Here is a 12,339-nt window from a genome sequence, read left to right as displayed (position 1 = left end):
AAGAGAGTTTTCCTGGAAATAAAAAAGCTTCAGTGACATGAACCCAACAGGCCAGCCTGATACTAGTCCCCCTGGTTAAAAAAAAAAATTTAAAAAATTTTACAGGTATCTTGTGTAGATGTATACATAAGTGGCACCTCCTCGTTCTTTTACTTTTGGTCTTTTCATCAACTTGCTGATGATGAATTTACTAGCGCTGTTGGTAGAAGTTCATGCTTGTTCCTTTCCATTATTTACACTTTGCGGGGGGGGACGGACGACCCAACAATTTTTAAAATATTTTTCCCAGTGCTATTTTTTGTCTCTTCCCAGGGACTCAATCATTGCACAACCAGATGTCACAAATTTCCTTGTGGTTTTTTTTTTTTTTTTAACATTCAGTTAATCTTTTAATTCAGTTCCTGGCTCCTCCCTGTCCTCTCCTTTTTCCTCCACTTTCCACTGTCTCACAGTTTAGCATGCCAACAGATTTTAGTGTAAAGGATTTTGTTCAGCTTAAACTGTGTGACTGCAGCCAACAGACCCTTAGCCAAAGCAGGGTGTTTAAACAAACTTTTAAGTTTGACTCAAAACTTGCATACAGAGCTAAATTTCTCAGGTGACATTTACATTCCCCCCCAGAGAAACACCACTAAGGTGGAACAAAAATAGCAGGAATAAACCTTGAACCACCTAAAAATGTGGAGTGTTCTGAATCCTGGCACTTGGGAGAAGTTTGGAGATGAGGCACTGTCAGCAACCCGTTCTATGTGCCCTTGTAAGACATAACCCTGGTGACTCAGGGCGCAACAATCGTATTGACAGTGGTTCATAATTAAATCCTTCTTCATGATTTGTGTCTCGATTGCCCTTGCTTTTCCTCAGCTAATCCTACCATCATTGTAACATAAGAGTGAGGTCTGCTTTGCCCTTCGGACATTAGCTTTGCATAAATTAATTACCAAGTAGTCTCCAGCCAAAGCATAGGTGTGCAGCAGGACAGTAAGCGAAGCAAAGCATGAGTTATTTCTGGCAGACTCTGATTTCTTTGCAGGGCCCTAGAGATTGGTTTGCAAAATCACCTGATACAGCATTGAGGAGGCACATCCAGACTGGAGTCAGGGAATTGGGAAGGACATTCTGAATGTGACTCAGCATTGCTTTGCCTTCATCAAGCAAAAACTCTACACTTGTGCATTTGAACATATGCCCTGGATGCAAATACCTGAATGTCTCAGAAAATGAGATCTCTTTGCTAGGTGTTGACTGTCTCCTTGTGCTGGGAATAGCCACCCAAGGCTGAGGTTCATAGCCTTAACCTTCCTTCTGGGGTGACGATAGTATTTTGCAGCTGTAACTTTGTTCCACTTGGATTTACTTTTGACTCTAGCTCTTTTTTCCCTTACAGGGTGGGAGCATCTGCCTAAATTCATAAACTGTCAATTTTTTTTCTTTCTATTTTTCTAATACTTCTAAGGATTTTTTGCTCTATTTAAACACTGAACGTTATTTTCCCATCCTTAGAAGACTTATTATCCTGTTTTTCATTTTCTGCTCTGAGTGTGTGTTTGACACATCTTTAGTTATTAGAATAGAAGCCTGACACTGTAGGAAACAGAAAATATTTGCCTGCATTACGTTTCACATTATAAATGGTTCTTGTTCTTTACCGTGCAAACAGTAATTTTACAGTAAGCTGTTGAGAACTGCGGTAAGCCATTTGCTAGTAAATCAGTGTTTCTTACAGCAAACTCTCTGTGCTTTGTCAGCCATTACATCTAGGGAATAAAATCTAATTAAAAAAAAAAACAACAAACAAAACATGGAGCAGTTATGGCTGATCTCTCTGAAAAATTTATACTGTTTTGAGTATAGGAACCAAACGTGGGATTTTTTTTGGGTAGTGTCCAGTTCCAAAGCTTTGAGATGTACAGCAGAACATGAAAAACATCTGCCTTTTTCCTGCATTTCTAGTATTTGCAATAAAATACACTGATCAGTTACAGTTTTCCCTTCAGTTCTTGACTTTTGGGGAAGGTTCAGCTCCTGAAAGCAGCAGCTCAGGAAAGTTTGAGCTTTATTTTCAGATTGAGATGGAATTTTAGAGGTGTTAACCCTGAGTACTTGAAAAAAAATAAAAGAAAAAAATTAAACACCCCTCCTCCTTAATATTAAAGATCACAAGGAATACCTGAAATGTTGGCGGGGTTTTATTTGTTTTCTGGTCTTGGTCTTTTGGGTGCAATCATATCCTGCTTTCCAGCTTGTGTTTACCAATTAATAGATGTAGCAGCTCTTTTTGTATTATTATTTTAAATTTTTTAATGGCAGCTGAAATATGTTGATTCCAGCAACAGTTAATATCGAGAGACTTGCCAACTCTTGTATTTTTATGGCAGTATTGTGTTCCTGCGGGGTAAGCCTTTACTGCATTGCTCAAAGCTGCTTATAATTTTGAAACGGAAGGCTAGTGTTGGAAGTAGCAAGGTGTGAAACCCCCACAAAACGAAAATGGGGAGAGTAAAGGCAGGGTCTGTCAGAAGCAGGAAGGATTCTCAAGTATTATCCTAAGGGTTTTTTTTTCTTTGTTTTACAACAAATGTTTTTAAAAGTCCTACAGATTGAAACACCGTTGGATGCAAAGTACTTAAAACGATGTTGGCTGCTGGCAGCCCACTGCCGCCAGGCCCCCGTGTCTCGGGTACCTGACAAACCAATGTCATCTGAGCAGCAGTTATTGTTGACATTTCTTAAGGCCAGGTTGTGGAACAGTGTATGGACGCTCGGAGCAAGCAGTGCTATGCATAAAAACGTGAATTCGGGTGATTTTTAAGTTGTTCTGATCTTTGCTGGCCAACTCACCTTTTTGATTGAGTTGCTTGTCTGAGTTTGAGTTTCTGGATCAGTACGGGGGAGTACAGCCTTGCACACCTTCAAGTGCAATTTTTCCCAGCCTTGCTGGAGGCTGCCAGTGCCTTGATCTCAGGTCTCAGTTTTTCAGCACCATTTTCCCTTCTTTCAGAGTATGTACTTTATAGAAAAGTGAGAGGTTTTAAATGGTGAGAAAGGATGTTTTTTGATTCATAGGAATTTGTTTTTTAATAAAATATCCAAGCTTCTCTGCAGATCCTTGAGATATTTGCTTGCTGGTTTAGCTTTCAAGGCTGGAATAGAATGGTGGAAGGACAGAAATGTACGGTATCTATAGGTACAATTATGCTGAAGGTCTGCTTTCTGCCTTCATCCCACAGATCCTATTTAGTTCTTATTGTCTGTATAAAAACAATTTTTCCTTTAATTAAATTAAAGGAAAAACTGAGCTTATAAAGCTTGGCTATTACACTTTTTTGAATACTACTTGAAACAGAGGCTTTTACAGTACTGTAAACTTGAATTTTCTCATGCTTTTTATCATCAAACGAGCTTGATAAGTTTGGTACCTGGTTTGATATCATATTCTTAACCGTGATAGCAGAAGATCAACTCTGAGCATTTCCTCCCAGTATTAGGTTCTTAATGTCTGTTATCACCATGACATGGCAACCTGGTGCTGCCTGTGGTGTTGACTGTTCATTGAGGACCGCTGCCAGGTTTATATTCCCTGCCAGGTAGCTCATGCCTGCACTGCGCCTTATCACAAGGAAAGAATCCCACTCATAATCTGAATGGTGTGGGCAGGGATGATATTGAGGCCACAAATTCAGCTCGTACTACAAAGTACTGAGTACTGAGCTCCGTGTGCAGCCAGGCTTCTGGTGAGCATCGTGGACAGAAAGCACTCAAGCTGGAGAGATTGCTACGTGCACATGTTGCCGTGCTGCGTAGATTCTGAACATCAGAAGATTGTCTCTGTGCCAGCTGGTTGGTACTGAAACTTCATCTTTTTGCTTAAAGGCTTTGTGATAAGGTGTGGCTTCCTTTGGATGCTCAGTGTCTCTTGACAGAGAGATACGTGCCTGATCTGAAAAACTGGAGCTTAGATGTCTAGATTTGAGCACTACCGAAATGTGAAGAATGTGAAAGACATTTAATTCTAAGCTTTGGTTTGGTCTATTTCTGCTGCAATCTATTATTAAAACAAAAACCTAAACAAATCATGGCAAGATGGAGTTCATTAGCTCACAAAATTGAGTTGGAAAAGTTGACAAATACATTTGCGGTGTCCCAGTATGGTTGCTCCATTTCTCTATTTGCAGGGCTTCTATATTGCAGCCTCCTCACCTAATTCGAAGCACAGCATGACTCCTTCCTAGGACTAGTCCCTTCTATCATCTCTCTCCCTCCTCTTAAATCCCTTCAATCAGCTTTCAGTAAAATAGAAAATAGGTTTTTATCACTTATTAAAAATTTTATAATGGAGGCCTGGCTTATCTTCCCTACCTTCTGTCACTGACAAACTTGGATCAACAGCTGCCAGGTATTTGTCCAAAAATACAGATTGAAGCATTGCAGAGTTTGTGCCCTCAGTAACTTTACTCTACAACCTCAACAATCCTAGGAGAAGCTTAAAAAAACCCAAACCACCCAAACAAGTAGTGGAAACAATCCCAGCACCTCAAGTTTAAATGTTGTAGATTACTAGGGCAACTCAAAAATACTAAATGTGTGTGACTTGTGTTGTTTTTCATTTTTTATTAGCTAGGTAAATCTAAGGTGATAATTTTGCTTTATTTCAGTTGCAGAATTTGACAATATTAATCTACAGTGTAACAGTCACTGTGTGACATTTCTGTGGTTGTGTTGTGGATTTTTCAGATCACTGCACAGTGTTAAGCTGGTATATGGAAGCCATTTGAAATGCTCAAAATGAAATAACTTAAGGATCAGGTACTATATATGTGCCAACAGGATCCTGGGCCAGGGTCATCAGCCCAGAACCCTGCTACAAACACGGCACAGCCCACCTAGGCCAACCTCTGCTCTCTCCCTCGTGATTTCTCCGCACCTTTCACCGAGCAATTGAATTGTTGACAACTTTGGGTTCCTTACAGGTTTCCATCTACATCCATGTACCTACTTTGAGGGTCCGTTGAATGCCAGCCTGTGCATGTTTTCACTTTCCTGATAACTTTCCCTTTCATGTCACAGATGAAGCCACACAAGTTGCAATCTTTCCAAACCGCTGTCTGCAACATACTCGAGTTTCCTGTCTGATGCTACCTGCGCTGTTCTCTTCAGCCAAAGATGAAATAATGTGTTTCTCATGTTAAAGCTAGTTGGCCTGCAACATCTATAACTTCTTTACAGTGTTTCAGTTCCCTCACACTTCTTGTAGCACCTATTTTTCCATTTGGTATAAACAACTCATTGGTCAGGCATGGTACTTTATAGCTGCACCTTATTTTCTGTGAACAACTTGAACATGTTCAGTGTTATAAAGTGAGCGTTAGGAATGGAATAGCATAGGTCTGCCCCCTCTGCAGATAAAAATAAAATAAATAAATAAAAAATAATCCCTTAATGTGCAAGAAGGTCAAACATGCGCTATGTGAACTTGTTAAACACATTTATTGAGTTCTTGACAGTAACCAAACACAGTGAATGACCATTATAAACAAGAAAAAAGGCATTTGCTTTTACTTGGTCAGCTCCTGCTTCATCTGTAAAGAAAAGATATCCCTTTCCACCACCAATTTACAGGATTGAATTTGTTTGTCCTCATAATGGATTCAGCAGGGAAAATGGCAATTTTAAACTGAGATATGTTTCAACTGCTTTCTGTTTCTGAGCCCAGCTCCTATTATAATGATGGACCATAAAGTAGAGTTAAAGTTATACTAGCTTTAAGTGCATTCCCAATTGCCATCACTTAAATTGGCTGCAAACAAACAAATGAATTAAAAAAAAACAAAACACCCAAACCGGCCACAAGTAGTAGAGGCATATTATTTCAGAAAGGAAAAAAGAAATCAAAGCAAGTTTACTAAATTAATTTGTTAAACACATTTATTGAGTTGTTAATAGTAACCAACACGATGTATGACCTGTTGTAAAACAAGAAACAGAAAATGGATCAATTCTGATTTTGGCAAATCCTACTACAGATATGTGACAGAGGGAAATATTTCAATTTCCTTTATATTCTGCAGCGATATATTTACAATACTTATCTCTCAAAGTCTGTCCCTTTTTTAATTAAATGAACAGAAAGATCATAACCTAGAAATAAATTTCCTCTACAGTCATCTTGTTCTGTCTTGTCAGTATCCATTAATGATAGTGAAATAATGAGAGCTTTCCAAGGATTACTTGGCACACAGAACACAACTCCACTTTGATGCTGTACCGAGCCACCTTTTTTCTTTCTTTTTTTCTTTTTTTTTTTTTTAATTTGAGGGAGGGGGAAATAGAGGAAGAATTTCATATGTACAAAGGCTGAAAAGTCTTTCTTTGTGAAGCTAAATTAGTTCAGGAAAACTGTATCAAAATTGTAATCACATTTACTGTAATGCTGTCTTTTTACTTTTTTTTTAATTACCAACGATCATATGAATGAATTTTTAGTTGTTTCCAACATGGCAGCTCTTTTCCTACAGCACATTTGCACATGCTGTCGCGAACCCAAAGAGAGTGAGGTTGGGTGCATTCTAGATTATGTCAATTCACAGTAGTCGCATTCCACTGAGGTTATGGGTTCTGCCTGCTCTGTCTTTCTTACTTGAGGAGCCATTCATTTACTGAAAGAGAAACAAAACAAAAAACAATTATGCTTTAATGAACTCCAAATATGAAACTGGCTGGATTTAACACTGTGTTAGGAACTTAAAATGTCTTGAAACAGCCAGGAGGTTCAGTTTCCTCCTCTTTCTGGAAAAGAATTAAGTCTGAATGACTGTTTCTTTGAAGTATTGCAACTCAGTTGTCAGCCTTGTTGCTGAAAATGTACTTTCTTTTCCACCCTTCAGTAGCATTCCTTCATAACCATAGTATTATTGGTAAGAAGGCGCTTCTATACCATTATTGCAGGTAATACAACTGTGTGTGCGTAGGCTAAAAGATGCATAAGACACATTACAGCTCAGTTGTGAGCCCCCAGCTGTGGCAGTGTAAGACTCTACCAGCAGGAGACTGGCTTGGTTCATTTGTTTAATATCCATTGTGTAATACAAAACTTTCCAATTTGGGTGTTTGTTATGGTGGTGCCACCTCCAAAGTGAAATTTATTGTTTGAGATCAGCTGTCATCAAGACTAGCCATCCCCCTTTTTCTTTCCAAGGTGGGTAAGACAGAGCAAAATGCGCTTTCTAAGGTGAGAAGACTTTAAAATGAGGCTAGAAAACTGAAGGCCTGTCCTATCTGCCTTTAAAAAAATATTAGATGTCCCAGACTGGTTTTTGTCATGCTTTTCCTGCATGTTTCTGGGCAAATTTCCTCATCCATTTCAAATATGTAATGTTTGACTCATACCATTAGTCCCCCAGATCTGGAGTTTCATCTGTTTTTATTTGTACGCTTTGTTATGCACTTGGGTTTCTCAAAGAAAAGAGCTCGGTGTAAGCATAGAAAGGATTATTCTGGAGGTAGAACGTACCTCTATACTGTAGTTTCTGTGCTCTATTGTTTGGACAATCTTTTCCCTGTAAACTAAAGTTGATATTAGTTCGGATACATCGATTGTTGAGAGGCTGGACTGGTCTGAAATTGTCGCTCATGCTCAGAAATATCTGTGATGGCTGATTCTGGCTTAGCAGTCGTAAAGAATGCATCTATACAAAATACAAAACAAGGATTTTTAGTACTGGTCTTTCCTGCAAGTAAACAACATACAACACTATCAAATAGACTACTTAATAAATGAAAGTTAAACAGAATTTCAGTGATTTGTAGTCAGAGGTGGGTTGAAAGAGTTAACGAGGTAAAACTGTTCCTTCTGCGGTCCTCTGTTTCTGAGCCCCATTTTAAACAAAAGTAACTAGTTTTGTGTGGAGTCAACGAAAATGGTATGAGGTGTCCTTGGCTGAGCAGGAAACAAATGGAATCCAGAGTACTGGATGGCAGCAGCTGGTGCAGAGAAGATGAACTTGATGAATGACAAGAACTAATTTCCTAAGTTTTGTAGCTATTAGCGTAGCTTCCGGTTGAGAAGACAGAGTTTTGGATGATGGTATTCAAGAAGCAGGTATGGCCAGTCAGGATGGAAAGGATAACTGACAGAGTCATGCTGCTGAAGTCATGAAATTAATGATGTTAAAAAGCGAAATCCTCTCTCCATTGACAGGTCTGTCCTGATACTGTCTGTACTGTGCCTGTAGTATTCTTCTGGTAGACTCTGGCCTTCTTTTGAGACGGTTTTACGGATCGGCAGAGAGGGAATTGCTGACAGACTCAGGATTTTCAGTGCGCCCCGCAGTGGTTGGATGCAAACTACAAGCAGATGACAATGGTTCTTATGATGACTATGCAGCTGTGCTAAAAGCATGTTAATTGGTTCAAGTCAAGCAAAATCTTTCAAACTTTGTATAGGAAACTGGAGAGAGGAGGAAAAAAAAAAAGGCTGCAATTTGTAAATCAGAAACCCTAACATTATTTTGGTTTAAAAATATAAAAAGAAAATATTTTCCACGTCAGTGTACAATTTAAGAGGTTTGGTTGTGCCATTTAATGCTTAAATGGGGAAACCCAGTAGCTGGGGTTTACATACTGAAAATCTTTAACAGCTTCTAGGGAAAACTTGTGCGTTGCTTTTTCAGTCTGAGTACACGATGTAATTAGTAAGTATTCCATGAAATCAGTTTGCAGCGCTAATAGTGGAGGATGTAACTAACCAGTAAAGCGTGACAAGGAGTAAGTATCATGAGATTATAACCCATAGGTACTAGCACAGACTCCAGAAATATTCTAATCCTTGTTTTGCACATTAATGTTGTAACTAAAAATGTTGCTTGCAGGAAAATGTTCAGGTCTCCTGCTTGAAAAGTTCAGAATGTACAGCATGTCTGCCTGTGCTCAGCCGTGTCATTCTCCCAAAGTACCCATTTAGAAAAGAAACAAAGTGCTTTCTCTGCATCTAGACAAAATTGGACAGAAGGAATATCACGAAGATATAACATCTCTCAGGCTTTTTAAAGTCATCTTATTTATAAGGTTAATATGATTTTTAAATCCCAAAGTAATATTTAGGGTTGTCTTATCATTCCTCATTTCATTTCTTAGGCCAGATTGCTCTGCTGCATGCTTGGGACAGGCAGATGGTGGTTCAAGTATTCCTTCGGGATTCTAGTACGCAAGAGAATAGGTTTTAGTTCAGCTCACAGCTCCGTAGGCAACTCATTGATGGAAGCTCTGGAGAAGACTGCAATTGGTGTTAAACCTGTTGTTTTCTGATGTTAGGCCTTGGATTGTGAGTGAGTCATACAGAAATGTAGTCTTTACGGCTTTTCCACTCGTGTGTTTCCTCAACAGCATAATTTTGACTATGAAATTAATCATGTTTTCTTTTGCATAATTTATCCTGCTTCTTTCTAATAGGGGCTTCAATTTTTCAGTCTGATTTTTCTGAAGATACTTGCAATGTCTATCCTGTCATCTTATTCTATACCAGAAAGCACTGGCTGATTTTTCATCCATATATTAGATCTCTGTCACATTAACGTGCTATCGATGTGCATTTAAATGGCCATGAATGTCACTCACAATTTGTCTGTTTCTTTCTGACCTAAGAATGGCCTCTGTTATACTTAAAACTTCAGTTATTTTTGCACAGCACTGCTAGATTTGTTTTAGAATCCCCATATCTCTATTCACAGAACCATAGAATAATTTAGTTTTGAAGAGACTGCTGGAAACCATTTGGTTCAAACCCTCACTGAAAGTAGGGCCCACCTCAAAGTACATATGTGTGTGTATAGATACTTAGGGAGCTCTAAATAGTCAATGTTTTCATTTTGGCCAAAAACTCTTCAATGCTTTTGCAAACTGTATAAATTGCAGGCAGAGATCCCTACAGCAAATGAATCTGATTTTGTATGTAAAGCCACAAATATATATGTTTAAAATACTCTTTTGTACCTATACCAGATCGAGTAACTTCTTTATTATTTTTACCTGCATCCTTGTTATGTAGACAGGCTTGTTCATTATTATCCAGCTTGCTGTTTCATAGCAGGGTGGAATTGTCATTGACCCATCATATGTAATGAAACTAGACGTCTCTGGATAAAGTTCCTCAATATTAAGCCCCTGTAGTAAGTATGCATCATCTGGAGAATAAAGAAGGAAAATAATTGAGATAAAACCATAGCTTCACAAAAATAATCCCACCCTTTTTATGTACAGTCCTTATTCCAGAACATCATAATCAGTTTTACCGAAATATGAAGTGTAATGAACATACATTTCTGAATGCTCCAGCAGTTTGTACAAGAACAAGTAACATGAATTCACTAATCCTGCTTGGGTTGAGTTCTACTCTTAGACGCCTGTGCACACCTTCTGTGAGTTTAGCCCAAGCATTCACAGTGAAACTCTGAATCATGTTTAAGAACTGGAGCTAAAAGCTTCTTGAAGCTGCAGTTATTGATTTAGATGCAGCAGTCTTTTGGAGAATGTCGACTTATCGTAGCTTGGAGTGATTAACAATTTTTGCTCAACAAAGCCTTGGGAAGGCCAAGAGTGTTAAAACTTAATTGCCCTTCTACCACAGGAGGAAGTTAAGGTTAATGCATGATAATAAAGCTGCTCAATGAAGCCTGCTGGCCTTTCATGTGCGCAGTGGGGGTGGATGCAGTGCAAGCTCACTCCGAATGCTAAAATTGGGGTGAAAAAGTATGCTGGAAAGCAGCTTACTAGAGTCCCTGCTTTTGTTGTAAGTCTCCCTGGGAATTAATGAGGTATCCCTCTGCAACAGAATTCACCCTGTGCACATGTATCAAAATATAATGAGATATGGTTATATCTTTCAAAATTCATAGAAAAGGCTGAGGAACTTTGATACTATGTGCACTATTTCCCTTGTGTAATGCTGCCCCTACAATATTTTTGGCAGTGCTGTCAAAACTGGAGCTCAGAATTTCCTGCCAAATCTTAGGCTGTAGGAGTTCCTTAATAGGAAATACTCGGGGATATACACACTTTACTTCTTATATGCTACTGCTGTCGTGTATCTCGGAGAAAGCTGGGATGGTTACGAGCCGTAACGTTGTGAAATCTCTTTGCATGCTTTCACTTGCATGTAGCGCGTTCAATATGGTTCATTTGCAGAGTGAGTGCTAAAATGCAGGCAAGGAAAGCTGCGTATTTAGGCATGTTTCCCTTTTCAATACACAAGAAGAACTGGCATTGATTTTAGTGGAAGGCAAGGAAGATAGTACTAATAAAATAGAAGATACTGCTCAGGCTAAATAAAAATGTTGAAAGTGAATCTTTTAAGGCAATGTCAATAATTCAGGCATTTCTGTTGGATTCTCTGATATTTTCATGTACCATTCACTGTAAGTTTAAACAGTTTTTGGTTTTTTTTTGGTTTTTTTTTTTTTTTTTAAAGCTGATAAACAGTTCCTTGGCCATCGGGAAAAGATTGTAAATGGAACCAAGGAAAGAAATATGAACGATCAAGGAAGCGTATAAGAACTAAAAAAGAAAAGAGTAATTTAACTTGAATTTAACGTATTATTGCTGAAGGATGAAACTTAGATGAGCAAAATGCTTGTCTCATACTACCTAATGGGAAAAAAAAAAAGGACTGCAGACTACTGTCTTGGGCAACAGAAAATCAACCACCACAGGCAAAGCAAATGTGCCCTTTTTTTTTTATTTTGACATAATGCAGTCAACATGCTACAGGCTTCTGGGGTAGCAATATTAGTGGCTATAGCATCGGTTAAAGTGTCAAGGTGAGAGTGGTAACATTTATACCACATTGACCAGTGCCTTACAGTTATTTCGTATTTTAAATGTGTGTGTTATTTTACAAAATAATCTTGGCATATCATAGAATCATAGAATAGTTTGGGTCACCTAGTCCAACCCCCCTGCTGTGGGCAGGGACATCATCAACTAGATCAGGTTGCTCAGAGCCCCGTCCAACCTGACCTGGAATGTTTCCAGGGACGGAGCATCCACCACCTCTCTGGGCAACCTGTGCCAGTGCTTCACCACCCTCAGCATGAAAAATTTCTTCCTTATAGTAATAATATCTAGTCTAAATCTACCCCCCTTTAGTTTAAAGCCATTCCCCCTTGTCCTGTTGCAACGGGCCCTCCTAAAAAGTTTGTCGCCATCTTTTTTATAGGCCCCCTTTAAGTACTGATAGGCTGCAATAAGGTCTCCCCGAAGCCTTCTCTTCTCCAGGCTGAACAACCCCAACTCTCTCAGCCTTTCTTCATAGCAGAGGTGTTCCATCCCCCTGATCATTTTTGTGAC

The 12,339-nt window shown here is 38.9% G+C and overlaps 1 protein-coding gene across 1 annotated transcript in view; it reads right to left on the bottom strand.

Annotated features, from left to right (window-relative positions):
- Window positions 1-6,633: 6,633 nt before the first annotated feature.
- CA10 (carbonic anhydrase X) overlaps window positions 6,634-12,339 on the bottom strand; it is a 211,613-nt gene continuing 205,907 nt past the window's right edge. Inside the window, exons 7-9 of the mRNA XM_009323721.1 lie at window positions 10,024-10,178; window positions 7,511-7,685; window positions 6,634-6,656 (exon numbers count right to left, since the gene is read on the bottom strand). Coding sequence (XP_009321996.1) covers window positions 6,634-6,656; window positions 7,511-7,685; window positions 10,024-10,178 — 353 coding nt within the window. The remainder of the gene's footprint in view (window positions 6,657-7,510; window positions 7,686-10,023; window positions 10,179-12,339) is intronic.

Source organism: Pygoscelis adeliae, unplaced genomic scaffold (genome assembly GCF_000699105.1).
Source record: "Pygoscelis adeliae isolate BGI_AS28 unplaced genomic scaffold, ASM69910v1 Scaffold75, whole genome shotgun sequence".
Classification (NCBI taxonomy): domain Eukaryota; kingdom Metazoa; phylum Chordata; class Aves; order Sphenisciformes; family Spheniscidae; genus Pygoscelis; species Pygoscelis adeliae.
This window is presented reverse-complemented; position numbering and strand designations above follow the sequence as displayed.